Genomic DNA, 27,870 nt, shown 5'->3' with positions numbered 1-27,870 from the left:
GTCTCCCTGTTTTGTCTCAGTCTCTGAGCCTGGCTGTGACAACTGTCCAAAAATGATAACAGAGAGGGAATAAAGCTGAAACAAGTGGATTCAATAACAGATAAAGTCCCTGCACACACATTTCTCCTTTTAGAAGATGAGAAGAATATAATATCAAGGCTTTTTTTGGGTGACATCACTTAACACCTGAATGAACTGAATTCAATGCTGCAGGACAATTCAGTTAAATTCATTTTTCTAAAATGAAGTACTTTATTTTAAGATGAACATTTTTAAAAAGCTTTCTGTCATGCAATGCAAAGTCATTTTTAATTCCATACCTTATTGTAATTTAAATGAGTAATTGAATGAAATGTATTTGTTATATTATTTATAATTCATCCAGTTAAATTTGAAAACTGACGATGAATATTGTTAAGATATAATTCAATTGAACTTTCTTTATTTGATTTGACAGTCAGTTGTTAATACAGATGTTTACACAACTGTTAGCTATACTTCAATATATATGGGACTAAATCATAGTGCAAGTTAGACATTATTGTGATGTTCCGGACCTTTGCATGAGGAAATTCACTCTGACTGGACCTCGTTGAATATTTATTGAATACCCTTGGGCTAGACTTAAGGCTACACAGTGCACATAGACCATAATGTTACATCGTACATCCCTTAATGCCACAGGTTTGCGGGGAACGTGGATTGGTATTAGTTCTCCAGCAGAGGGTACTGTTGTACATAATATAACAGCAGTGGTCCCAAGCTATATCTTTCCTCCCTGCCTCTCCCTCTCTTTCTCTCTCTCTCTCTCTGTTTCTCCCTGTGTCCCACTAACTGCTTCCCATTTAGGTCAAGGTCCAGATACAAAATTAAAGAGTTATTCACAAACAACAACCATTTTTTTTTTTCAAATTGATGCTTTGGAGGTCATTTCGTCATGCATTTAAGAAGCTTTTACAATAAATAAAGTAAATACATGGATTTTGAGCTCCACAATAGTCCTTATTACTGCAGCAGCAAGTCGCCTGCAGCTTAGTGATTCTAATAGCTGCAAGGAAACAACTAAAGGTGCTGGGATTGTTGTAGGTGCATCCTGATGGAAAGATAATAACCCCCTAACTTCAGATGAACCTTCAGAGTGTAGCCTCAAGGCTAAAGAGCCAAATCTCTCCCAACAGATCCAGTCAGAGATAGCATAGTTTTTTTTAAGTGGAAAAGGGAGTGCTGGGCATGCTCTCTCTCTTCCTGTCTCTCTCTCTGACAGATAATCTCTTCTGTTACCTGACATGGGTTAGGTAACACTTTGGATGTTGCCAGATTTGTCTCGATCACCTTTGTTATCTACAGGAAGCCTTTGTCTGATCACAATCTTTGTATAAACAAAATGCTTCTTCCTCCTAATCCTTTTCTCCTTGTGTGGTTGGATTTTATTTTCTTTGTTAAACTTCTGCAGCAAATTATCAGCAGAGTCAGAGGGAAACACAATTGCTTTCAAATGAAAGTCAAAGTATAAGCCACTAAAGCAATGAATTATTGTTTTTGGTAGCCTAATTACTGAATTAAGATATTTGTCTTTGAAGTGTAGTGCAACAAACGGTCACCTGGCTATCACAGGGCTAACTCACATTGACAGACAAACATTTCATTTGCATTCATTCATAACCGCAGTTCAGAGTTTCCCTGAACTGCGTATCTTTGAATAGTGGGAGGAAACCCAGAGTAAGGAAGACAATGCAAACTTCAGGTATACTGTATGTTAAACAGATTTACACAGGTTTTCAGGTATAGTCATGAAAATAAAACAATACAGTATGATAACACATTGTAAGGCATTTTATAATGACTTACGACTTTGCCAGGATGATAGTGCACTGTAATTCCAATTGTTGTAATACATTATAAGAGTTGATGTGACTCTGTGTGTTTGTGACTGTGTTGTTGACTTTGTCAGACAACTGGCCTTAATTAATAAAACTGCTGCCATGGCCTACATTTCATCACTAATACAGTGTCCACACACACAAAAGCACACAGTCAGAGTTCCCCAGCGCTCACAGCTTATACCAACTATAAATCAACTACAGAGAGGTGGTTGACATGGAGGAAAACCCCTTTTTCTCTCCATACCCACCTCTCCCTCTGGCTCACTCCCTCTCTTTCTCACAGCATTTTTCTATGACAGCACCAAAAACATAGATGCCCTCCCTCTGCCCTACTTTCAACTCCATTTCTCTCTCTCTCTCCTCTCACACTCTTCTTTACTCCTCCCTCACTCTCTCACTCTATCGCTCTGAAAGGGAGTGCCCAAGGATTATGACAATGGTGATTTTTGTTTTGGGCATCTGTGTCTACTTGACTTGTTGAGAAATGACTAAAGAGGAAGGGCCAGACACAAGATGTCATAGGTGTTGAAAAGGCTAACAGATTGATGACGACATCTTAGAATTGGGCAATTGGTTCATTTCTTAAATCCCATTTTTCTTCTTGTGTCATCGTGTTATATGACTTATAATTCTAACCTGTGGGGTGGTGGTGTTGCATCAATCGCACAGTAAAAGGGTTTCAAATAAACTGCAGAACAAACAACTCAAATGTACTTGTATAGCTCAATATCAGATAGACCTATAATGGCCTAATGCTTGATTTTAGAACCCTGACTGGGCATCTCAGGAGAAAGAAAGAAGAAGAAAACTGTGTACAGAGGAGACATACTAAGAATAGCCAGAGACAAACCCCACACAGAATGACAGACTCTGCACTGTCTCTCACCCCTATTGAGCATTTAAGCCTTTTCAGCTCATTATTTTGTTGGCCCACAACTTTATGGTTTTGAGTCACCGCTCTCATCAACCTTGTTTCAAGCGAGATCAAGTTGTCCTCATTATATTATTTCTTTAAAAAAATGTCTATATGTGTCCTGCCCGCGACAAAGTTAGCAACTAGCTGGTGAACGCATTCAGCTGCTAGAGAGCACGATATTTCTCTCAGTAGTTGGTAAAGACCAACAAAAACAGAGAGAGAGATGCGTTTGTATTGGACTTACATTCATCTGGTGGCCAGAATCTCAACCTAAAAAAAAACTAATGCTGGCCCCTGACCGCTGGATGTGTAAAGAAATACACACCTGCTCCATGAACTTGCGCCAGAGTGGCCAAAAAATGTGTTAATGCCGGTTTAACAATTTCTAAGCTCGCAACTGACTTGGCCTGAGGTAAACCTAGCTAAGCCTGCACTGTACTATTTGTTCTGCATTGTGCAGATAGAGATGCAGTTTGTTGAAAGACAAAACTTTGTCAGGGTATGATGAACATATCGTGCCCAGTGGAAGTCTTCAGGCAAAAAAATATGGTTGAGTTAAGGGATTAAGTTCCCTTCCTGATCTTGTTTCAACGTCGTAAAAATATATTTAGACTTGTTAAGTTTCACACCACCCTGGTAAGATCGAATTCACTCAAACTGACACCTGAAAAGAATGACTCAAATGGATGGAAATCAGGACTCGTGCCACAGCTGAGATGCTGACATGACTCACATTTGTTTATTGTTATTTCATTTACATTGTGAAAATCACCTGTTTATTAGTGCTTTTACCCATAACAATATGCAGGAACTGTAATGGATAGACGGAGCAGACTCTGTTCATACCTTTAGTCCTTAATACAGATTTCAACTTCGGCAGCTGTTGTAGATAATCATCACTAATCAATGTTGACATTACTGAATTGGGCTTTTGACATTTTTTTTCTTCAAAAGTAAAGTAAATGTTTTTAATACAAAAAAAGTGCAGTTTGTCAGCATGTAATCCTATGAAACATAATACAAAATATAAAGGTCATGGACTTAGGGTAGAGTAATAAAATGACACATTTATACTGCTTATTAATACAGTCTTCCAGCAACGCTGTATTGTAAAGCCAATAAATAAAACAAACAATACTGTACATGGGTCACACAATTCATGTGTTCTTTCCTGAAACTTGAGGATTTCACATTGATTTTGTGACAGAAGACAACATTGTAGCACCGCTGAGTATGAAAGTCAGTTCACACAGCCTCGACCCATCTCAGAATAGCTCTCGTGTATGTATGTATGATGCATTTCATTTTGCTCTTTCCTTTTTCTTTGATATGACAACACAAAGCTTCTTGCTATTGTCCAGCTATTGAGGAAGCCCACTTTGATGATTCCCAGTCTACTTTTGATTAAGCCGTAGAGTAAAATTATGTTTTCTTACTTGCTTCTTTGATACATCCCTTTTTATTATCAGACCCCAGATTTCCAATTGATCAAGAATTGCAGTGCAGACCAGGGCGTATCGCATGTTGTTGCGTGGCGGTGCCTGAAACCTTCTCAACTGTTTTTTCTTTGTTGGCCTGCCATCATTGGCCTGTGGTTGAGCGGGAGATGTTGGGTGTCCTGGGCACAGATCTGTGCAATTACATACAGTATGTAAACAAAGCTGGGATTTTTCAGGTTTTCAGTTTCTTTTGGATATGTCAGGCCTATGCTTTAATCAAGATTCCCATTTCGCTAGTTCCTCCTCATAATTCTCTCCTTTATATGTACTGTCCCGATCACTTCCCTGTGGAGCGGATCAAGTTCTTGCATCCAGATGTCCGGCATCACAGGGAGAAGAAAGGGCACTGCAACTGTCTGGCACTTCCATTGAAGCGTCATTTGTTTTCAGTGCCCGCCACACGCTTAAAGCAAAAACAATGTCTTTTCAAGCATGAATGCCAAATATAGTCTTTTGTCTATCTAACTACCTATCAGTCTGTGTCACAGACATAGTCCCTCCGTATGATTAAAGGTTTGAATTTGAACATGATTGACAGCACTGCTTTCCATAGAACTTGTGGTTGCAGACTCCATGCTGGGGCACCAGGTAACACCAGTTGAAGTAATCCCTACATGCAAGGTCTGTGGGAAAAAAAGGGGAAAACAAAAACTTATGAAAGCTTGTTTCTATTCTGACAGGATATTGTGATAACTCTGTTCTGACTACAGATTACAAGAGTTTGTATACAAGCATCAAAGTAGTACTATAATCTGTTAGCGCTTCGGTACCTTTCTTCTCAGGTTGCGGGCAGAAGTTTGTGTTGCAGGCCTGGGACATTGAGGGTTTAAGATGGAGGGCACAGCCAGGAGAGGGCTTCCCTTGGACCAGACATTGGACTGTCCTGGCCTGCCCTCCTCCTCCACACGTCACTGTGCACTGTGGAGTACAAAGAAACAAAACCTCGATGGAAGATAGCATGAATGTCATGAGCCACGTATAGCACATTCAAATTCCTCCTCTCTTGTCAATCAACAAGTGTTGATCCACTTACAAAATTACTATTAACAAAAGCAGTAACTCATAAAACATATAGCTATAAAATGTATAGCTATGCTCACTACGTGGTTCAGCAAAGTAATCCCCCTTGAAGTTAACGAACCTGAGACCAAGGAGATGAGTGCCACTCTGCTTGAGGCGGAGGTTGAGGGAGGGGTTGAGGTGGATGGGTGAGGTGATGCATGCTCCATCGGTGGACTGGTGGGGTAGTGCGGACGGGGCACTCAGCCAGGATGCAGGGCCTCTGGAGCTCTGCTGAGGGCTTGGGGACGTGGTGGCACTTCTTGGCAGCGAGCTCTCTGTACTTTCCTGCAGTGTCCTGTGTTATGGAAACCACAAAAATAGTCATGTAAGCCAGAATATTTCATTGTGTAACATAACACTCTCAAGAAAACTATTATTTGCAATTAAATCTATAGCACTGTATGTATTACATACATATAGTATAGAAAACCTAAATTATAACAAATCGGGATTTGAAGAGATGAGAATTTATAGCAGTGATTTGTCACAACTAATGTATAAAGTTACTAATTTAATAATTAGGAATCAATGTTTTGCCATATTTCAGTGAACATTTTTACACATGTAATACACACCTTCTCTGCACACTTGATGAAGCGTGCCTGATAGCCATGACCACATGTTGCTGAACACTGGACAATCAAAGAAGGAAAGAAACAGAAGAAATAATACCTTTACACACTGCATTACTCATGATGTATTCATTTTTAGTGATATATATTTCTTCATCAATCCCCATGACTAAATTTGAATTACCTCCTGCCACGTGGAGACAAACCATTGGACTTTGCGTTGTTTCTGGCAGCGTTTGATGAAACAGGATTCTTGACTGGCGGGTTTCGACAGGCCAGCACACAGACTGTCTGTCAGCGTGTGTGTCCGGGCCCCTGGGTTGGTGCTCGTACACAGCACCGTCCTCTTCCTCAAGCCGCTGCCACACTTACGAGAACACTGCCAAATAAACAGAAACATGGCAATGATCAAATTTGATATCCTTAAATGCTTTAAGATATAACTTCCTCTTCATGACTGGTAGATCACAAGAACAACATTTTTCTCAAGTACATTCAGCATTTTAGAGGTAGCCTTAAAGTAAGGATTCGTCAATAAGAATTCAAGATTTGACCAACGTCGATTAAATGTATAAAGCATTGAAACACACAGTGACTTATTTGGCTTTACTTCCTTGAAAATTTCCTTTAAGATGGTCCAACAAACCCTCCAATATTCATTCTGATCCTACACACACATCTTATGGCACGGCCTGAATAAATATCTTGAAAGTATTTCACTACATTCAAGAAACAAGGGGCCGTGACGCACTACACCCCATAGAGGAAGTAAACTGGACACCATTTGTGGCAGGTAGTTAAGGATATTTGGGCTAAATGACAGTTGAAAAAAAGTTTATGAGGGAGACAAGTCACCACACACAATGTATAGGAACTGGACGTGGAACAAAACACAGGAGGTCTCAGTGGGCACATTCGTACTTTAAAGCCACTGACATCACTGTCATAAAATGTGGTGAAGCCATCAAGGCTTGGGTCCACTTAACAACAGTGTGTAGAGCTCTTGAGGCTAAATGGCAAGTGTTTTTTTCCTGCTGTGGATAAGAACTGCAGCAGTATGCCTTTACCGACTTACATCAGTGCAAGCACATTGGAAAATCTTAGACTCTTACATGACGTGGTTGATCACTTTCACACATGCTTACCTGTGACCATGGCCCAGTGGTCCAGACTGGTGGACAGCTGTGTGTGTTGCAGGCTTGCCTCCTGGCTGGAGTGGGCTGGGCACAGTGGGAGTCGGCCAGGGCGTCTACGTTGGTCTGGCTAGTTCTCTGGACACACTGGACCTGTCGCATCTGCTCCCCTCCTCCGCAGCTCCGACCGCACCCCCCCCACTCTCCTACAGACCAGCTGGGACAACACAACACAAGGTCGAGAGTCAACATGCAGAGCTCCTCAATCACTTATTCAGACAGGCCTGTGGGAATTCACAAATGACATAATAACTGTACAACGATAGCAATTGCGGGAGACTCCCTGTGTCATATTCAAGCGACTTCTCGTCTTCGGTGGCCTCTGCAGCTTGATCTTCTTCAGAAATAACATAGAAGGGACTATAAAACCCGAAATTATTATTCATATGTCTTCAGACAGGCTTCAAAGCAAGGCAGAACAGCCGAAACACCAGGCTTTTAAACTGTAACTTAAACCCCACTGCACAGTTTTAAACCCCCTCCTCGCCTAAACTCAGCCCTCATCACCAGTAAAACCCAACATCATCACATATTTCTTTCATAATTACCGCCATTCGTAATGTACAATCCTAACAAATGCATATGTTGGCACAAAAAGGTGGCCCTTTCTACATAAATTCAGCATTCTTCATAATGATTCATCTGAGACACACAATCCTCTGACTCTGGTGAGTGCTCGGTTAAGGACAGTATAGTTTATGTTATTTTTAAGGCATTTTTTTTTCCAAAGCTGCGCGGAGGCAGATCACATGTCTCAGCGCTTAATCCCTGAGCCTCCGATTCCTTCTCTCTTCCTCGGAGCTTCATTGCATCTATCCTAAGTGAACCCAAACTCAAGGTGCAGGCAGCTCAATCCCTCATCACACACTCTGTCAACCTCTAGCTAACTTCACACCAATGTACCCACCCAGCCTCCTATAATCTACCCCAAACCATCCAAAAACATTGCTGTCAGCACAAAGAGTTGTGTATATTAACAGTCTAAACTTTATTTGTGGCAATTTGGTGCATCATTTGCTTGGAATGTTGTATAAGGAGGATGAGTAGAGTTTAGCTCTAAAGGGCATTATACATGCACTATGGAATCTAAATAAATACGGATGGAGAAATTCCATCTGGTTTTATATATGTTATGACTTGTCAGGAGGAAGAGACACGCTGTCGTATCATCAAAGGATGATTTGAGGGAGGATGAGCGGAATGTGGAGATGAAAATCTACAATGCTTTAAACATTTAACCGAGTAATCAACACAAACATGAAACATATTTAACACGATGACATGATGTGTATTGGCCCTTGGCGCAGAAATAGGAGCTAAATCCTTGTGGAGTTATTGAATACATAAATAAATGGAAGCAGACGACCATCTAAAGTCACAGCAATTTTTAGAGCCACCTCGTGTCTTTCTAGAGCGGAGACATATTTGGACACATTACGCTTGCATTGTTGGCTTCTAGAGAGAGGAAATTTAATACTCCTCCTTCTTAATTTGTAGTTCTTCATTAATAATATTTCAATACTTAAACTGTACAGGATCTCTGTGATGTAACAGACAAGCTTGTAGTGGTTAGCCGATATCTTTATTCAGGTTTATTATGTAAGAACATTTACCTACTTGCTACGGTATGACATCATACTTAAGTACTTATTTTGGCTTTCTTACATCGCATCTCAGATATCAGTTTCTGCTCAGAGAAGTAAAATATAGTCATCTCTCGATGAACGTTTTAATGTGGTAGACGATAAAGCTGATATATTATAGCTTTAATTATCACTGAAGGACATTTACTTATATCATGGATGTATTACCTCAGTGACCCCACTGGCAGGGCCATTGGTATAATATACTGTTTAATGCCATAGCAAGTTATAAACTACCCTTGTGATCTTTGCCTTGGCCGATATTTGAAAGTGGGGGATGTTGGAGGGTGAGTAAGCATCACACTCTCTGGACAGAGGGGATCAGATGTCCAGCGGACAGAGTGTCAGATAGCCTCTGTGGTCTAAACGACGCTGTCTAGATGCTCACCAGAGGCATTAAATAGCTTCTGACCAGTGTTTATGGCTGTGCCACTGTGTGCGTGTTTGAGCTTTCAAGTGTACATGACAGTGCGTGGGTGTTTCTCTGCTTATGTCAGTGTACGTCCACACTGTGAGAGAGAATGATATCATGCTCTAAATGTGAGCGGGCATCGGAGACCTTTTCTTTCCATGGTGTAATGTCAGTTTCAGTCCAACTTACTGGGTGCAGACACAGCAAAATAAAATAACTGCAGGGCCTCAGAATAGAATGAACTGCAGAGATGGACGGGTGACCACAGATAACTTGTCTAGTCTAGCCTGCATGTTTTGGTCGGTCCAGCATATGTTTCTTCACTTCTCTCTTGTACCCGAAGACGCCCAAATGGTCTCCCGTTCTGTTACGAGGCGCTGTTCCAAATGTCGTAGAATGGACTTTTCAAACAAAAATATTAATAATGCTTCATACATGCTATATACCAAATTAACTAGATTAATTAGAGATTATGTTCAACACTATCCTGCAAGCCAGTGTACACACTCCAAACACAATTCTACACAAACTCAAATAAGCAACTAAAAGAATGTCCACAATATCACTCTTTTTTCTCCATGGCTGAGCCGACCACACACTCCGGTAGGCGCTAATAAGAAGAAGCTAAATGCTAACACGGAAAACCGAAATAGCAGAAAACACGCCAATAACACACTGAATCCAACGATATCTTCACTATTTATCGAAGTGAAACCACCACAAGACGAAAATGAGCCATGTTTTACAGGTTATTATAGGGCCCAGGCTCTCAAAATGATGCCAAACTGCTGTATTAGATAGATTGAACACTATTAGTGACAAAAGAAGTGAAATATATAGTTAGATAGTATATAAAAGTACAATAAAACAGCTATATCGGCTGCTTCCAAAATCAGAATTGACATTGGCTGACCTCAGCTGACCTTGATTTCTCAGACATACTTCACTTTATCAAAGCCAATTATTTTTTTAAAAGGACTGCTGACATGTTGTGATATGATTTGGGAGAGTTTAGGCCAGCTTCTGCATCATTTCAAATCAATAAAAGGCAAACCTGAAAATGTTCAATTTGAGCTGTGTGTAACATTCGTCCAGCATTTACCAGTAACATATACACGGATATGTACACATCTTAACAAAGCTCACATTTATTTGTGTTATTATGCCATTTCAATTATTCAAATAGACCTTGTAGTTAGAGATTTACACTCTCTGGCGTATGGGTAAGACATTTTCGAGCAGAGGTCTCAAAATAGGCCTAGGGTTCAAGAGGTTAGGAGGGCCCGAAAACTGTAAGAAACCGGTACACTTTGAAAACCTTGGCCACATGCTTGGTGAAAAAAGAGAAACGTTATGCATATATAGGACAATATGTTTCAGTATATTTCAACAAAAATGTTTGATACTGTACCAGGCATTTCAAAAAAGGTACAACTGAAATCAGTTCTGGTTGAAAGCTATGAAATTGAACTCTAATATTGTAGGATACACAAATTAACGTGATCATCTGATCCCAAACACCACAGCAACACTGTAACTATATTATTTGCATGTTATGAATGCTTCATCTGTAATCGGAAACCTTTATTCACCACACACTGCTGCAAATAACTGTAATCAGAGTGTGGAAAAGAATGGAAATAAAGCCTGGAGGCCTCGACTGCAACCAATCGGAAAATTACCTAATATTATTACTGTGCACATTTTCTGCTGTAACATGAGAACTCTCCTGCGTTTAACATTACATTTTTTGTCTGAATATCTGAAGTCTGGCAGTATATGTTGTTACAAAGCTTGATGGGTCCTGAACCCACAAATAATTTACAAATGTCTGATAATATTGGCATAAAATGCTAAAAAAAGAATGTAATACATATCCGGATATTTAATCACCTTGACAACTACACATTTATTAGAGATAAAATGATGCCATTCATAGATTATCTGACAGTTGTGTAATCATCAGTTCCCACATACATATATAATGTACTATAACGCTCAAAATCTGCCACATATTACAAAATTAAAAAAAACACGTTAACAGCACAGTAGCTCTGTCAGTGTCTTCTTCACATGCTTCCCGCTCACACACATACATAAGCTTGTGTGTTCACACGAGCACACCTAAGCAGCCCCAGCTGTAGATAGTGAAGTAGATAGGAGACAAGTGTTAACAGTTGTGAGATTACTTTACAGGCACCATTATCAGTGCTTTCTCAGAATGAGTGTAAACACACAAATCCATTAGGGAGTAAATGCAGATTCGGGTGGTGTGTGTGACTTGTGGAACAGGAGATGGTAAAGAGAGAGAAAAGAAAGCAAAGGGGATAGAAGAAATATCAGAGATAAGCATCAACATCTAAGCTTGCTTAATTATAGGTGACTTTTAAAAGATGCAGTGAGACAGAGAGACAGACACGCAGACGGAGTGTGTATGTTTGTTATAAAGCCCCACAAATCCCTGCTGAGAGATTGGAAGTGCTGCGACCCAAACACAACAAAGTTGAATGACAGCTATCCTTGGCTGGCTGCTTGGTGTGCGCGCGCGCGCGTGTGTGTGTGTGTGTGTGTGTGTGTGTGTGTGTGTGTCTGTGTGTGTGTGTGTGGAAGGACAGGGTTGGACAGGTCACAAAGAAAAAAAGAGACGTTACATCAAAGTGTCCAGGTCATTAGGGTTATGTTTACAGCTGAGCCAGAATAGGTCTTGCAACCAAGCTCTGTGCAGTGTGTGCGTGTGTGTGTGTGTGTGTGTGGGTGGGTGGTTGGGTGAGAGGTGGGACAGAAAGATCTCACAACTGACCTCAAAGGCTTCACCTATGCCTCTGTATGTGAAAGAGAGACAGAGGGAGACAGAGTCAGACAGTGGGATAGACAGAAACTGAGGGGGGTAAAAGGACGGAGACAATTGGTGTGTGTTTGTCGCGGTTGAGAGGAAATGAAGCATCTGTTGCACCTACAGCATCTTGAGAGATGAGTAAGCAGTTAAGTACTGACTGAAACATATGGAAGGGAAACAGTCACGGTCCCTGGCTACCAGATAATGACAGTGTGACTGTAAATGTGAAGATAAAGCTTTAATTGTTTGGCCTCTCTGCATAAACCCACAAACACAGTGAGCACGAGTTTCCCGATATTCTCCTTGATGGATGCCCTCTTCTCTCCTGAAATGTTTTGTTTCTGATTGCTCTATAACCCATTTACCAATAGGAGCGTAATTCAATTTTCCAATGTAAGCGTGGCATAGAAACATAATACACTACATACATTGGGTTCACATACGTATATGTATAGAGTTATATTTCCATTTGTGTTATCTGATTGTATAATCGACAAACCTAGTTAAGACCATTCAGTGAGTCTTGTTTCAATATACTGACATTTGTAGAGTGCATAAAATGAGCTCTATATTACATTTTGTGGTGAAATATTATCTTTTACTGAACTTTTTGTTCCAAAACCTTTTCCGTCACGACCCCTATGGAGGTAGAAAAGAATGAGTAAATTGATTGTCAATAAATAACAATACTGGGGAATCTGGTAACAACAAGAGCCAAGATAAATGTCTGTTTCTCAGTGATTTCTGTTGCTTACAGTAAGGGAAAAATGTCAGTTTGGAAGTTTTTACTGACAATTTATTGAGAGTTTCTTTATAATTTGGATTTAACTGCCATGGTTGCTTGATGGGCATCACTAGTTTGTCTTTTCTTCCATGTCAAAGGTCTTTTCTTACGGTGGCCGACAAGGGCAAACACACTACAATGACCTAAAACATCTTCACTCAGAGAAACGTCCTGCAGCTTCAGAACACAGCCAATTAAAAAAACATATATGAATGTCCAAAGCAAATAACAAAACGGTAACGTGCTGCAAATGCAAAAACGCGACGCAGAAAGCCAACACAAATACATTAACAGCTAGCATACAGAAACGATGCAAGGTCAAAACCAATCAAAAGCAACAGAAAAACGCTGCATATCCAGTCAACACAACGGAAGTTCTCCAGGCCTGTAGGAGGGGGAATAGCTTGATTTTCAAACTGGAAGAGAGAGAAAGACCCTGACCAGAAAGTGTGTTTATTTTTGAGCTGAAAGAAAGGTGGAGTAAAGAGGTGACATGAAAAGTTACGCATTCTGTTCTACATTTGGCTTCTTTTACAAAAGCTACTTAAATCTGTTATTCTTTTATCATACTGTAAAAGACCCAGTTGACAGTCTGAAGCTTCCTATAAGTGAAAACATGTTTTCTTTATACATTACATTATAAAGCAACTAAACCATCGTGTTGTTTTGTAAAAGAATCCATGGTAACCCAATAGTTAATAACCTAAACTGTAGGTGGAGTTTAGTGGTAGCCATCCTAACATAACATTTGGTGATCTCGTTCATCCAAAGTGCCTGACAACTCTATGAGTGCAGACATTTCTAGCCTGGGTGGGAATAATCCGTAAAACTGGCACAAGTGCTCTCTGCTCACAGTACCAGTTTGTTTTTCTTGAATATAACAGTAAAACAAAGCAGTAATGACTGCAAAACATACTGCACATTAGTACACATGATGACAAAATGAACCAAAACCATTTACAATTTACAATTACTTAAAATGTCTGACCTTAAGCTCTGGAGAAACATGATCTCCTTTTCTGATGATTTATATATATATATATTTTTTTTTATATTTTTCTCTTCTTTTTATTTTCTGTCAACACGATCGCTACTTTATGTCAGTGAATATGAGACAGCTCTGTCGTCATCACGCAGGATTTTCCTAGGATACCTGCTCCAAAACGGAGACAGACACAAAATGACCAAGAAGGAAAAATAAGGCACCGACACTGATGTACAGAGGAAAGAAATCCCCTTTAGAGCAGCTGTTAGTTACTATAAAACATGAGATAGATGGCAATAACTGGGATTCCATGATTTCAGTGCTGATCATATAATATTGGTGCCATGTAAAATACTGTGTTTTTTCAGCAGGTTTCGGGACACCACCGATGGAATGCAGAATAAGGAAGAGATGACTTCATACGGAAGACGGGAGGTTTCAAAGAGTGCACCGCTGTTACTGTAATGTGTTGTATTGTAGTTTTAGACTTTGCACTGCAGTGTTCATTGGGTGGGGTGTAATAGAGAAAAATGTTCCTTGGAAGTCTTGATGAAAGGGTGAGAGATTTTGGGTGTGAGTGAACTTCATAGTAACCAAACACCACCACTGTTCTTCTCCTGCCCTGCCCTGTCTTCTTCTTGTGTGTGTGTTTGTGTGTGTGTGTGTGTGTGTGTGTGTGTTTGTGTGTGTGTGTGTGTTTAGCAGCTCTGCTCAATCTGCTCTTGGCAACATTTTGGCAGCAACAACAGAGTAATACACTTCAAATGCATGACACAAACTGTAGTGCAAACTCAACAAAACCTGCATCAAAGAATCTATTGACACTTAACATTTGATGCTATTTGCTCTTCATCTTTATCTGTTTCTGTCCAGTGATTTTGTATCTCATTGCTACTCAAGCATCGGAAACAACTATATCATATTACATTTCAGGCCTTTAGCAAACACTGTTATAAAAAGAAGCTCACAACAATATAGGCACTAATGTTTAGGGGCAAAGCTGAAACAAGGCCTTATTGTGGCTGTCTCTGGCTTTGCCTTCTAATATCGAGAACTATTGAGACTTCTAAAATATTTTGAAAGGCTTGACTCGGCCACAACATAACTAAACAGTTTTAACATGCAGGGGACAAAGTCGCAATTGGACACACAACAACTGAATTTCTCTGGACATCCACATGCAACACTGACCGAGATGAGGTCAGCGTCTCAGCCTAACCACTCTCTGCTTGTAAATCAAAGCACAACTTGTCAGCAGTGTCCACTTCATTTGCAAGAATCTGGCTGATATTTCAGACTATAGCGAAGAGTGTATGAGGGAACACTCAGAATAGAGGCAGAGAGGAATTGACGCCTCAACAGCAGCTGTCAAAAGCCTCTAGATTAATGCTCTTGTTATTCCATTGGAGACAGGCATCTACTATACTCTGTAACTCTCCTCTATCTGTGTAGTGGTAGTCCTGATAGAGGCTCTACACACCACTATGTTTGTTCCTTTGGCTAATAATTGCGGACAGCGACGGATGTTATAAGCCATTAGGTAATTAGGTAACAAAGTGCAGAATAATTGACTATTTGCCCCTCCCGAACATTGTCCAATTATAACTTAGCAACTGTAACTAGGAGGTTGGTGTCTTTTTCGAGCCTCTTCAAAACAAAAAGCGGAATGTGTTTGTCTCCTCTAACGTAAGCTGCAATAGAAACCTAACACAGCGTTACTTGACTTAAAAAAAAAAAAATCAACAAAATCTCCTCTTTAACACCAATGTTATCCCAAGAGCGTCTTTCACTGAATTGTTTCCTGGTCAAGGCTGTATCCTTCGTGACACTGTCCAGAGCAGCACAGACAAGGGAGGGACATTTCCCCAGTGTGTGTCTTATTAATGTGTGTCTGTGTTCATACATGTCCTGCCTGTCAACGGACGCGCCACTCCCTATGATGTCCGCAGCATCGGACCACGTTGACTGATCTTTGATCCTCTGCCTTGGCTCTGTGTGTCAGGGGAATAGACAGTGATCGAACCAACTACGCTGAGCCAAGATCCCACAGAACCTCACCCTGAAACCACAATAGTGTTCAAACTCTCTCTCTCCGTCTGGTATCATCAGACATCATGGAAAATGTGTTAGTGCCCCTCTGAGCGACAGCAGTGACATTTTACAAATGCGAGAAAAGCCCTCTTGGCCACAACATCTTGGATGGGAACCTCAAAATATAATAACGCTTCCTACTTTGGCTCCCAACTGCAAATCTATCTGGTTTCTGGTGCTCTCTTGCGGGAAGAAAATGACGAGGATCACCAGGGTTTGGAGGAACCAACATGCCCCATCACTTCAGTGAAGCAGTTCATTTTGCATAAAGCACTGCTTCTTAAACTACGTTCAAAAGTGATGTCTCTGGTGGGTGTATATGGGGCCAGATAACTGGCAATTGTGTTATGAGCTTGGGTCCCACAGTGATGCTACATGTGAAAAGGTGTACAAGTCCTTGGCCTGCTGAGTTACACAAACACAGAAGCTAACCGTTCCTGACAGTTGGTGAGGTATCATGCTGAACTGGATGAAGACACAAAGAGAATATCCAGTGAAACTTCTCCCTTTTCCCCGTGTCTCTCACACATGTTGAAGCCAAAATGCAAGTTATTTTTTCATGACATGAGAGGAAATTGTCATCATCATAGAACAGGTGCTCTACTGGGCTGGGAACGGGTGGAGGAGACAGCCAACGCTGCCTGACACCCCTCATTCGCTCTATTGTGAGGAGATGGTGTGGGAAGTTTGGAAGAGTTGACTCAACCAATAAACAGCTCATTTTAACACACGCATGTCAAGAAATTACAGAACAGATGTGTAGGTGTTGTAGACCAATAACACATGTCGGTCAGGAGGAGTGAGCGAGGAGGAAGGTGAAAAGGACAGAAGGTAGGAAGACAAAGGACGAAAGCCTCAAATGGTGAAGTAGGATGAGAGATGCAGAAAGAAAAGACACAGACTAAAAGGATATTAAGACTAAGTAAAGAGAAAACCTAAAATACAGTCCACAAGAAAATCTCTTCACAAACGTGAGCTTGACAACTGTATCAACCTATTTGGCTGGTGGCTCCTAAAGCTGCCTCCTCAAGTTCCAAACATGAACATGCATGCACAGAATGTCAAGCTGTCACATAGCTATACAGTCCACAAAATAGCCCTTACAGGCTACGCCAATTTAACAATTGAATCATTGACATACCCCAAAGTCTAGAAGTCTGGATGGGCCAACTATTCTGTATTTTTCCATCCAAAAGCATGTATGAGGAAAATATGAGGAAATGTCTGCACCATTCGAATACCATTTTCTAATGATGTCCACAGAGAGACAGACAATAGATATATTGATGAGGTCACTCATATACAGTTGAGGCCACGGATTGCCATTGACATTACTCAGGAATGGGTTGAATGAGTAGTGTTACATAAACTCTAATCTGAACAACAAGAGTCTACAGCCATGCTATAGCGGCTCTGTGAGGCTGTACTTTGGCCCAGCGATTCTTGAGTTTAATGCTAATGGCAGCATGTTAACATACTCACAATGACAATGCTTACATGCTTATTTTGAGCAGGTATAATGTGTACCATGTTCACAACCTCTGTTTAGCATGTTAGCAGGAACACACACAGTTGAGGCAGGTATAATCCAAAGAACTGGACAAATTAGTTTTCTTTTCATGTTGACCTAATGATGACTGGATGAAGACTGTAACAATCACCAAAGTGATTACAGATTATCCTGAGGAGGACATAAATGTTTGTTTCAAATTTCATGGCAATCCATCCAATAGTTGCTAAGATAGTTCACCAAAATGTCAACCTCATGGTGTCCCTAGTAGAAAAGTCAGGGAATCATTAAAGTTATAGGATTCATCTTCTGGAGACCATGAATGTCTGAACAAAATGTTATGGCAAATCCATTTAATAGCTGTTTAGCTATTTCAGTCTGGACCACAGTGGTGGCCATTCATAGAGCCATCACGCTAGCATGGCTAAAACAGAACCAATCACAATGGAGAACCCTTTAATTCCATGAAAACAACACTACTGTCGCAGAGTAGATTTATTTGTATCACTAACCATCACCACTATGGCTAGCACACACAACATACATGTGACAGAGCAGAGGGTCTGACCTGGCGGCACATGGTTGGGTGTTGCAGGGCATCGGTCCAGTAGCTGGTCTTGATCTGGGATTGCAGTAGGATGTATTCACTTGCACTCTCAAGTCTTTGTAGCATGCCGACTTGGTGTTCATCTGACCTGTATGGGTGATTTTTAAATAATTTCAGGCACATCATCGTAAAAGGAGAATATCATTTTCATTTTGACTGACACTCTATTCCGTCTGCCACTTGGCTACTATGAGATAAGAGTAAAACAAAACTTCAGGCTCATATTTACATTGATGGGTATTATAGATTATTGGCACTGTTGTATTAAAACATCAGTGTTATTGAGCTAGATGGCTCATTCTTACCCTTGGAAAGAGCAGTTTGACAAAAAGGTTATTTGGAACAAAACAGCATTGTTGCGTGAGTCTTTGTGTGTCAAGCTACTTGTCAAGATGCTATCAAATGTTTGCACATAATATACCTGCAATATGTGAAACCTGTTTAATAAAGTTACAGCATTTTACCTTGAAATATATTCTAGGTAGTTAAAGGAATGTTGATGGATATCTCAACATGTGTGTCTTTTCAGCACACCTCCTTCTGCATGTGTGATGTGCAAAGGAACTTTCTGTCTCTGAAACATTTGAAAAAAAAACAATTCTTTCTTGAAACTAAATAAATAAACAAATACCCTGACTTTGGTACAAATGTCGATCTGATTTGATTTATGAGAAACATGAATCCGAGCTTTACAGATCGGCTGGTTGGTATTTGGCCATGGGCATGGTCAATCTGCACATCCTAACTCATTCGGGTCAGTTAGTCAGTCACACTCTTTAATAAAGCAAACGACCCCCAACCCATCATGGCCTACAATCAGGACACAAAGAGGCGGAGGTGGTTAGGGTGGACCGCAACAGACCAGGGTGGGGAACTTTAACCTGCAGTGTCAATCAATAGGAACTCTACACTGGGCGCTTTGTTCACACTTAAGTGCACACACACACACACACACACACACACACACATGCACACACACACACACACACACACACACGTGCACATACAAGCACTCACAAAAAGCAACATGTAAACACACACAAGCACTCACACACACTCTCGTGTGTGCTCGTTTAATACTAGGCCTCAGGTGGGACAAAGGCCACTGGTCAAAGTCATGCATGTGTGTGCTTGTTTCCTTTAGCGTATCTGTGTGTGTGCATGTGTGTGTGTGTTTGTGTGTGTGTATGTAATAGCAGGTCTCAAATAGAACAAGAAGAGGTCCCACCAGTCCCAAACAAGAGCTACTAATGATGGGAACACTCCCCTCTCCATTTAACCTGCAGCTAAAAGCTTTAGCAAAGATCAGAGAGGTCAGACTGAGCTTTAGATGATGGTCAAGATTGAGGATCTGAAGGTGATCTGTTCTTTTTCATCCATATAATAGACTTTTTAAAATAAGTTTAGAATTACATCAACATAAAAAAAACACACAAAAGTATTGTTTATTTTCTAACAAGCAGAAGAACATATTTGATTGACGAGGGTGATGAAAAGGACCATACCACACTCTAAACACATCTATCATTGCGGTTGAGAAAAACACTTATTAACCTTAATTTCTGTGTGATTTAACAATGCAATAAAAAATATTTTTGTCATTCATGCTTACACTTACCTCCGGCACAAGTAGCTGAGCATTGGGAGCGTATGATGGCCCATGTATAGTTGTGTTTGATGTGGTTCCTTTTCTCATCCGCTTTCTTCAGAGTGTATTCCCAACGTACACCTGGGTTCCTGCCCTGCAACAATATCTACAGGGGAGAGAATGTGGTAAGAGCCATGAGACAAAGGACAACAAAAAGTAGCACAATTATATAGACCTACGTAATAATGGGAAGTAAAGAAAGTATGTCACAGGAATGAAAGACACCTAGTTGCACAAGTTGCATAAATGTATATATTAAATGTATCACATCTTTCTGTGTCCAGGGATCCTTTACCTCTATGACTAGTGTCTCATTAGTGGGGCCAGTTGATATGAGGCTCTCTGGTCTGTTGTAGGGTCTCTTGTACTCAAAAATAGCTCCAGCGATGGGGTGTCGGCCTGGCCAGTCCACAGTCCAGTGCCCGTTGAGGTAGTAGCGTCTCTGGGTGTCCCTGACAGCCAGGTAGGAGCTGGACGTATTCAGTTCCATCACACGGATGCTCCGAGCTCCTGCTGGGATTGTTACCACCCCAGAGTACTCTGAGAAAGAGAACAAAATATTAAGCAACACGCACATATTGCAGCTGTGTATAAGCTGTAAAAGGCAATACAAATTCAGTCGGGATAAGGAAACAAATAATTAGCTTTTAAAATGTCTAAAGTGAAATCCCCAAAAGCCAATGAGGTGAAGAATTTAACCTCTGTTGACTTACGGTTGGTATAATACTGCTTGGTGTACTGTCCTTTGTAGATCTTGCAGGTGGAGTTGTCTCCGTTACACACTCCGCAAGCATCGGGCACAGCCGTGGAGCCCAAAACACGGTCACAGCCCACTTTCTGTGGGAGAAAAACGTCACTGATTTAGACGAAGAATGTGGATTTTACACATAACATGCAACATAATGCAAAATGAATTACATCAGTCGAAAACAACCATCGTTTAGCCTGTCCTTTATGTGGTGACAAGTCAACGTTTTCTTTTTCATGACATTTATTAAAGTAGTTGTGAAACAGCACAACAAGGGTGTCTTTTGATGTTCTCCTGGTGCTAAATCCACACTCAACTTCAAAGACTTCAAATATGATATCACCTTCAAAAAAGGAATCGAGCACTAACTCCAAACGCTTTGAAATCATTCTTCAGTCAAACCGTGTTACCGTCTCACTGCTTGACATTTAGAAGTATTACCTCACACAGTCCGTCAATACAGACATTAGAGCTGTCCTGTGAGCAGAGTGTCCCATCCTTAACTTTGCTGGCCAGGGCAAAGAAGAAATCATAGCCCTCAGCGAAGCAGTACAGTTTACATACATCTTGATCTGGGAGGAAAGAGGGAAACCACATGAGCCACAGTAAAAGCAAATAGTTTACAAACATGATATGGCTCGTTGGTGAAAGCCTTTCCCAAAATGTATTTTCTACCATTTTCAAATGGTATATTTTGAAAATGAATAGGTGAGGGACAGTTGTCTCACCATCCACTCTGGTGTACGGCCTCCAGCTGTAGTACCATCCTCTGAACTGTTTGCCGTTGAACTCGGCACACTGCTGCGCTCTGTACTCAGCGGTGTTGGGGGGACAATCCTCCGTGTTGCAAAGTTTGTACGACCTGAAGGAGCCCTCACAGAACTTCCCTCCATATGCAGGTCTGCAAAGGGGGATTGAAAAACATGTCTTAATTTGTTGCATAACACTGTATATTTGATATTCAGTATTTCACTAGAATATCTTCGAAACGTCCTGATTTCTTCTCATTTCTCATTTCTTCTTAATCGTAATTCTGTGTACCGTCCTGACTAATAGGTGCACATGCTTGCCAGTATATGCGGCTGTGTGTGAGTGTGCCTTTGTGAAGGGTTCTCCAAACACAGGTGTACTGTATATCCCCAGGCTATGTTCCTTAAAATCTCTTCCACGGGTCAATTACACCTTCTATAAGCCCTTTAATCACATTCCCACTTATATCTCGGTCGCTCTCAGATTCTCTTCTTTAATATTTCTGCATTTCATCTTTTGCTTTTTTAATCCCTTCTCTGTCATCTCTCCTAGCACCCCCCCCCCCCCCCTCCCTCCACCTTTATCTCTTTCCCCATTCCTGTCTTTGTCTTCCTTACCCTCCACCACCATCTCCCTCTCTTTCTCCTCCACACCCTCTTTCTAATTTAACCCACCACTTGTCAGGATCTTGGCATGACATGATAAAGAGGAGGCCCCGGCATAGGGCCCCTTTACTGACGGGCAGAGCAAATAATCCCGAGTGACTGATGAGTAGAGAGACTAAGTGAAAAGATAAGTGATGAAGCGACAGACCCATGTGAGTGATCCTCACTCTATTAATCACATGTCTTAATATACTCTTGGCCTTGAGTCTTGCAATCACAAACAGTACAGACATCTTCAGTGTGTCCTGAAAATGAGGAAATGGTCAAAGTTGATATTTTTTATGTGTTTCTTGCAAGAAGACAACAACAGCATAATAACGGTCAGCTTTAGCTGTGGGTTTTACCCTTGTTTTGAGTTTTTCTACTGCATAGTTTCAATATATTAGTTTGAAAGGTGTACTTTACAAATCCACTCTGAGTTGACAGATTCATAAAATTCATTTTTAGACATTTTGGGAAATACTTTTTCACTTTGTTGCGTTCGAGAGTTATAAAAGAAGATCCATTACTAGAGCCAGGAGGTGGTTAGCTTATAGTTTTCCATAAAGACTGGGGGAAACTTCTTGCTTGGCTCCCTCCCGCCCCCCCCAAAGCTCAAAAATAAACTATTTGTGATTTTATTTGGAGTACCATGCAAAGTTGAGCTAGTACCGATCTCCTTATCTACATCTTGATAAGAAAGCAAAGCATTTCCCAAAATGTCAAAAGCCTCTCAAACGATTGCAACAATATTTAAATTGTTGCTAACATGCGCTACTGTACTTCTTTCTTCGGGCCTGTTATTGTGTATATCTCTACCTCGGGTTGTTGCACTGGCGCTCTCGATAGGTGACTCCGCTCTCACAGCTTCGCGAGCAGGCAGACCAGGACGTCCACTCTGACCACTGGCCATGCTGAGGCCTCGGGCCCTCGTCGCCCTGCTTCACACACTGGCCCCTACGACACCACTGGAGAATGAGAGAGAGGAATTATGAGTGGAGCTGAGGGAGGCAGAGACACCGAGGCAGAAGAGGGGAGGCACACAAGAGCAAAGAGTCATAAAAGTGTCAAAAACATACAGACTTTCCAGTGGACCCTGCCCTTTATCTTCTTTATGACGACCGTCTGTCAAACCGTAGAAGATGTCTGTAAACCATAGCTTTGAGGTTTAAATGATGTCAAAAATGTTGTGGACCAGTCCTGGTTACATAGTCACAATCTATCAGTCAAACTCCAGTGCTGCTGCTTTTTGGACAGCCTCTACCTTAATAAGCTTTCACCAGCTAGAATTAACAGGGCTGAGCCCAACACTCAACTGAAATGTGGAACAATTGGTCTCATACCCGACAAGGGTATTCTCTTACAGTAATAGTCTGTCATATTTGCATTTCATGTTGCCCTACACTGTAAAGTAAAATAATAAAAACAATAAAACATGAAACAGGTTGAAAAATCAATATAATAATGTTTCTGTGCTGCTGAAAAACATATTTTGAAACATTTTTAATGCAAAAACAAAAGAATAAATATCTGCCAAGGCACAGAGATAATCTAATGTCTTTACAATGCAAATCAACTACTAAAGTGGGGTATTGGCCTTTTTGTGAATTGTGGCGTCGACATAATTCTTGTAAGAAGTAAACCAGAACCAGCAGGTTTCTACCATGCATTTGAAAACGAATATGCCAATGTTTTCCCAATTTGGTGAGGCAGAGAGCCAGGTGCTCACATGAAGTCACCAGCTGCTTCTTTTTACCCTACAGAGAGGAGCGTCAGTGGGGTCACAATTACCTCCTCAGATAACTCCTCTGCACAACAGTCACACTGACCATGTGGCTTTCCACCCATGATCACTGCAAAATGTGTTTCACGATGAGGCAACCAGGCAAGGCAGGAGAGGAATATTAAACTAAATGGCAAGTAATGTAAATACAGTTTGTCTGAGTGTACTGCATGGGATGATGGAGGTGCTACATGAAGCTCAAGTTGTTTATTGGATGCCAAACCAACCAATTACATTTTCACTCAAAATCCCTAAATGTAAAGTGAGAATCTAGACTTAAAGCAACATTATGTCACGTGGCTGTTCGCTGGCACAGGATTGAACTGGATTAGTGTGTGTCAAGATGACATCAGTCACCAACTGCTCGTCTTGGAGTGATCTCAAGCAAGCGCAAACACACACTGTGCACACACAACACATGCATTAGTATTGATTGGGTGACATATATTAAGCTGGTCTTGTTCCCATTGTGTGTCCATGCCTGCCACGAGACGCACACTAGAACACACACAGTCTCACACACCCCTCCAACTAATCTCGAGGTCCTTGACTCGAGAACTAGAACAGCTGATTTCCCCTCAGTTTTCCCCCTGCGGCTGAGTGCCACGGATTCCTAAGTGAGCCTGTCATTGTTTGTGTTCGGTTAATTGTCCCGTGGAGGGAAAGGGCGGGATTAAACCATCAAGTTCAATATATTGAGAAGCGAATGTGGATGAGGGGCTGTCAGGGGAGAGAGGGTAAGAGAGAGAGAGAGCCTTGGGGGAGAATCATCTTGAAAGAAGTAAGAAATGAAACAAAGAATAAATAAAGAGCACAGATTGCTTTTTGGCCCAAGCCCCAATGGCATATTTTTTGCTACGTCAGCAACAAACCAATTGCAGCTGCTCCCTGAGGTAAAATAATGAAGGGAGAGTGTGGTACCTCTATGAAAAAGAGAGATTTTTACCGAGACTGCACTCAAGTGAACCCAAATCAAAGTGAATCCAAACTCTTTGCTTCAAAGTTGATTTATTAGTCTGCACTGGGACAAAGGCATTAGTGTGTAAAAAGACGCCTAAACAAAGTGCAGTGTCACTCAGTTCAAGGCCTTTTGTTTTGAAATGGCCGAACTGGGTGGAAGTATTTGCACTACATAACCATAAAACACTCCACAAATTTTACTTCAATGATAGTATCTCCATCAATTTCGCTCTGATCACCATATAAGATAATATCGCTCTTTGTCTAGTGCGATTTACTCACTTAGAGGTCAGTGGTATCCCATGGAGGAGGAATCTATGCGTGCATCTGTGTGTGAGACATCTCTTTACAAGCTCTACCCCTCTTAAACTAAATACCACACAGCTGATTATACTGAGCAGCACAGTGAAAAAAACCCTCAATGCCTTAAAGGGAAAATCCACTCTGAAATTGAATTCACTTATTTCATCCGTCTTGTGCAGCTCAGTCCATTGACATGGGAATCTGAGAGCTGTCACTTCCAATGTTCTTGTTTGAATTGTGTTGTTGAGCACATTTTCACCAAAACTGCAAACAAATTTGTGAGAGGCTATTGTTTGGTGCCTTTCATTTGTGGATTTATTTGGAAAGATGTTGCCATGGAGCAGTGTGCTGGCGACAGTCAAGTAAATCACATGCTGTCCTCATTTGACAAAACAGGCGTACCAACTGCAAAATCATTTTGTCTCCTTTGGCTAAAATGAAACACTTTATCTCAGTGTTGGTATGATTAAACAGTAATTCTACACCCTGCATGGAGCATGCATTTTAAAAAACCAAAGATATGAATAATCACATTCTGAAGAAGGATTTAGCTGCATGTTCCTGCTATAGCTGCTAGCAGTGTTCTTTTGGAAAGAACACTTGAATTGCCTCAAAGGCGATGGATAAAAAAGTCCAATGGAAATGAATTGGTTCCCATGCAAGTCATGTGATACTACTCTTGAGGTGACCAAGCTTGTGAGCACATCGGCCAGCCCCCTCCACCTCACACACACACAAATACACGTGTTAAGTCACCATATCAGGGCCGCAGGCAGAGCCTTCAGCAGCTGGCATGAACTTGGTCTCACACTTCCTCCCAACACGGTGGCACCACAGAGCCTTGCAGATGTCCTGGAACAACATGGGAGAAAGGCAGGGAGTGAATTACACGGCGCTATAATGTTCTCGTGCTCAGTATCAGTATCTCACAACAGCTGTAAACAAAGCTAGTGATGAGAAGGACAATAAATAATGCTAACATTGCTGTTTTTTCATTGCCACTAGAGAGCTATTAAAACATGCTGATGGAAACTTGCTGAAATAGAGATTGTCTGAATAATGATCTTCTGGCAAGCTTGTATCTCCAAAATATTTATGCTTTATGCAGTAGCTAGGATAACAACATTTTATCATCCCACAGACCTTGCATCAGTTTATACGAAAAACATGCACATCCATTGTTTCTCCAGCCAAATGAGAAAATAATGAAATGATAAAGCTGATGTAGTAATTTCATACATTTTCTTTGCCTAACATACAGTGCATCTTATGGTCAGAAAAAGTGGAACCCATAAAGGATATGAACAGAGATAATGCTATGCAAGTATGTGTGTATTGTAACGTATATGGGTACATTTGACTTAAACTTACACAACTTCATGGCTGTGTTTCTCAGCAGAGGTCTGAAAGATTCAGATGGGAGCACCGGGTGCTTTCCCTGTTCACATTGCTTGAGAAACATGGCCTGCTGCTTTTTTAAGATATCCACTCTATTACTTTCTGAATGACTATATCAGATTTTGACAACTCAGTGCAGATGTTGACAGGCACCTTGGCCCCAGCTTTTTGCTGCCAAGAACCACCATGGAATTCATCCCAAGGCCGATTTGTCCAGCTGTTTTGCTTGCTCAGGCCTTTTGTAGCAGTACAAATTGCAGAGAGAAGCAGGGAAAAGTGTGAGTGAGTGATGGAAGGAAAAGACAGAGAGAGATGATGGACAGAGTGGGACAGAAACTGAGTTGAAGAGAGAAAAGGTGAAAAACACCTACACTTATTATTTTGCTTTTTGCGAGGGTAACCCAGCTCTATCTAACCACACACACCATAGAGAGTATCATTTGGCTCTTCCAGCGGTACCTTATCTTGACATCGCCTGCCAAAAGGTTTTATTAAATATGAATTCATTTCACAATGAATTGCACCACTGAGGACGATTTTCATATTTTTTTCATGAGTAACAAGTGTCTGGAACACAGTGAGCATGAGTGCTGCTTGGGGACTGTGCACCTTGCCACTACCAGGTGCATGAAAACAAATAGTGCAGGACCAAAAACAAAACCATGTGGGAGCAATTTTAAAATATCTTGCAGTTGAAATGATGCATGGATGCTTCAATGTTCAAACGGGCGGGCTAAGTAGGGAACCATGTGCTAATATAATGGGTATCCTCGCAAATTATCTCTGAGGCATTTCAAAGCCCCTTCCCAAACTTTTTCCAACATCTTCTTCAATAAAGGACTTGCCAGTCCTGTCCCATGTCCCAACTCATTACAATCCATTCAGTTTCCAAACAATGTTAACCACAAGCTGTCAGAACGTTTAAGAATGTTTGCTACACATAGACAATGCTCTAGGCTAAAAAATGTACTGTGGAACATGGTAGTTTTCCCATTGCGCATATTCAGGAGTCATGTGTGGCATCATCCATGGCGACTGTGGCTAAGTGGATAGCAGGGCCGTCCTTCTATCAGAGAATCGGTGGTTCGAACCCTTGGTTTCGTTCGTTGCATGTCGATGTGTCCTTGAGCAGGACACTTAACCCCAAAAATTGCTCCCCTAGCTGTGTGTACAATTGTAAGTTGCTTTGGATAAAAGCGTCTGCTAAATGACTGTAATGTAAAAGTTGATCAGTGTGTGCAATGTTGGTTGAATCATTGCCAAAATAAATAAATAAACTGGATTGGAGCATGGAGTACGCAATAAATCCCTCGATGGGAGATAGGTCCTCTTCATCCCAATCAACGGCAACACAAATGACCATAAGGGCTGCACACAGGAGAACAATTGTATACCATGGCCTGAATTTCTTTGATGAAATGCTGTGACATACTGTATGTTGCTATAGTCTTTCAGTTTAAGGGGCCAATCACATGCAGCCCTCAAATCCATTGTTGTCAATGTAGATGTGCAGAAGGAAAGAGACATCATCTCAACAGTGTTCCCAAGAGCCTATTTTTCCTGGATCGACGATATAGTATAGTAATAGTTGAACTTTTAGAACGCTTTGGATAAAAGGATAAAAGCGACATTACTTGTACTTT

At 41.1% G+C, this 27,870-nt stretch overlaps 1 protein-coding gene across 1 annotated transcript in view; it reads right to left on the bottom strand.

Annotated features, from left to right (window-relative positions):
• Window positions 1–4,805: 4,805 nt before the first annotated feature.
• The window catches only part of adamts16 (ADAM metallopeptidase with thrombospondin type 1 motif, 16), a gene marked incomplete at both ends in the record, with an annotated part of 47,735 nt that continues 24,670 nt past the window's right edge, over window positions 4,806–27,870 (bottom strand). The window contains 14 exons of the mRNA XM_079164106.1: window positions 4,806–4,921; window positions 5,069–5,216; window positions 5,440–5,655; window positions 5,936–5,992; window positions 6,117–6,311; window positions 7,078–7,282; window positions 17,955–18,081; window positions 19,612–19,747; window positions 19,937–20,181; window positions 20,355–20,478; window positions 20,831–20,961; window positions 21,118–21,290; window positions 22,603–22,751; window positions 25,586–25,681. Of these exons, the coding sequence (XP_079020232.1) occupies window positions 4,806–4,921; window positions 5,069–5,216; window positions 5,440–5,655; window positions 5,936–5,992; window positions 6,117–6,311; window positions 7,078–7,282; window positions 17,955–18,081; window positions 19,612–19,747; window positions 19,937–20,181; window positions 20,355–20,478; window positions 20,831–20,961; window positions 21,118–21,290; window positions 22,603–22,751; window positions 25,586–25,681 (2,118 nt within the window). The remainder of the gene's footprint in view (window positions 4,922–5,068; window positions 5,217–5,439; window positions 5,656–5,935; window positions 5,993–6,116; window positions 6,312–7,077; window positions 7,283–17,954; window positions 18,082–19,611; window positions 19,748–19,936; window positions 20,182–20,354; window positions 20,479–20,830; window positions 20,962–21,117; window positions 21,291–22,602; window positions 22,752–25,585; window positions 25,682–27,870) is intronic.

Source organism: Pholis gunnellus (genome assembly GCF_910591455.1).
Source record: "Pholis gunnellus genome assembly, chromosome: 8".
Lineage (NCBI taxonomy): Eukaryota > Metazoa > Chordata > Actinopteri > Perciformes > Pholidae > Pholis > Pholis gunnellus.
This window is presented reverse-complemented; position numbering and strand designations above follow the sequence as displayed.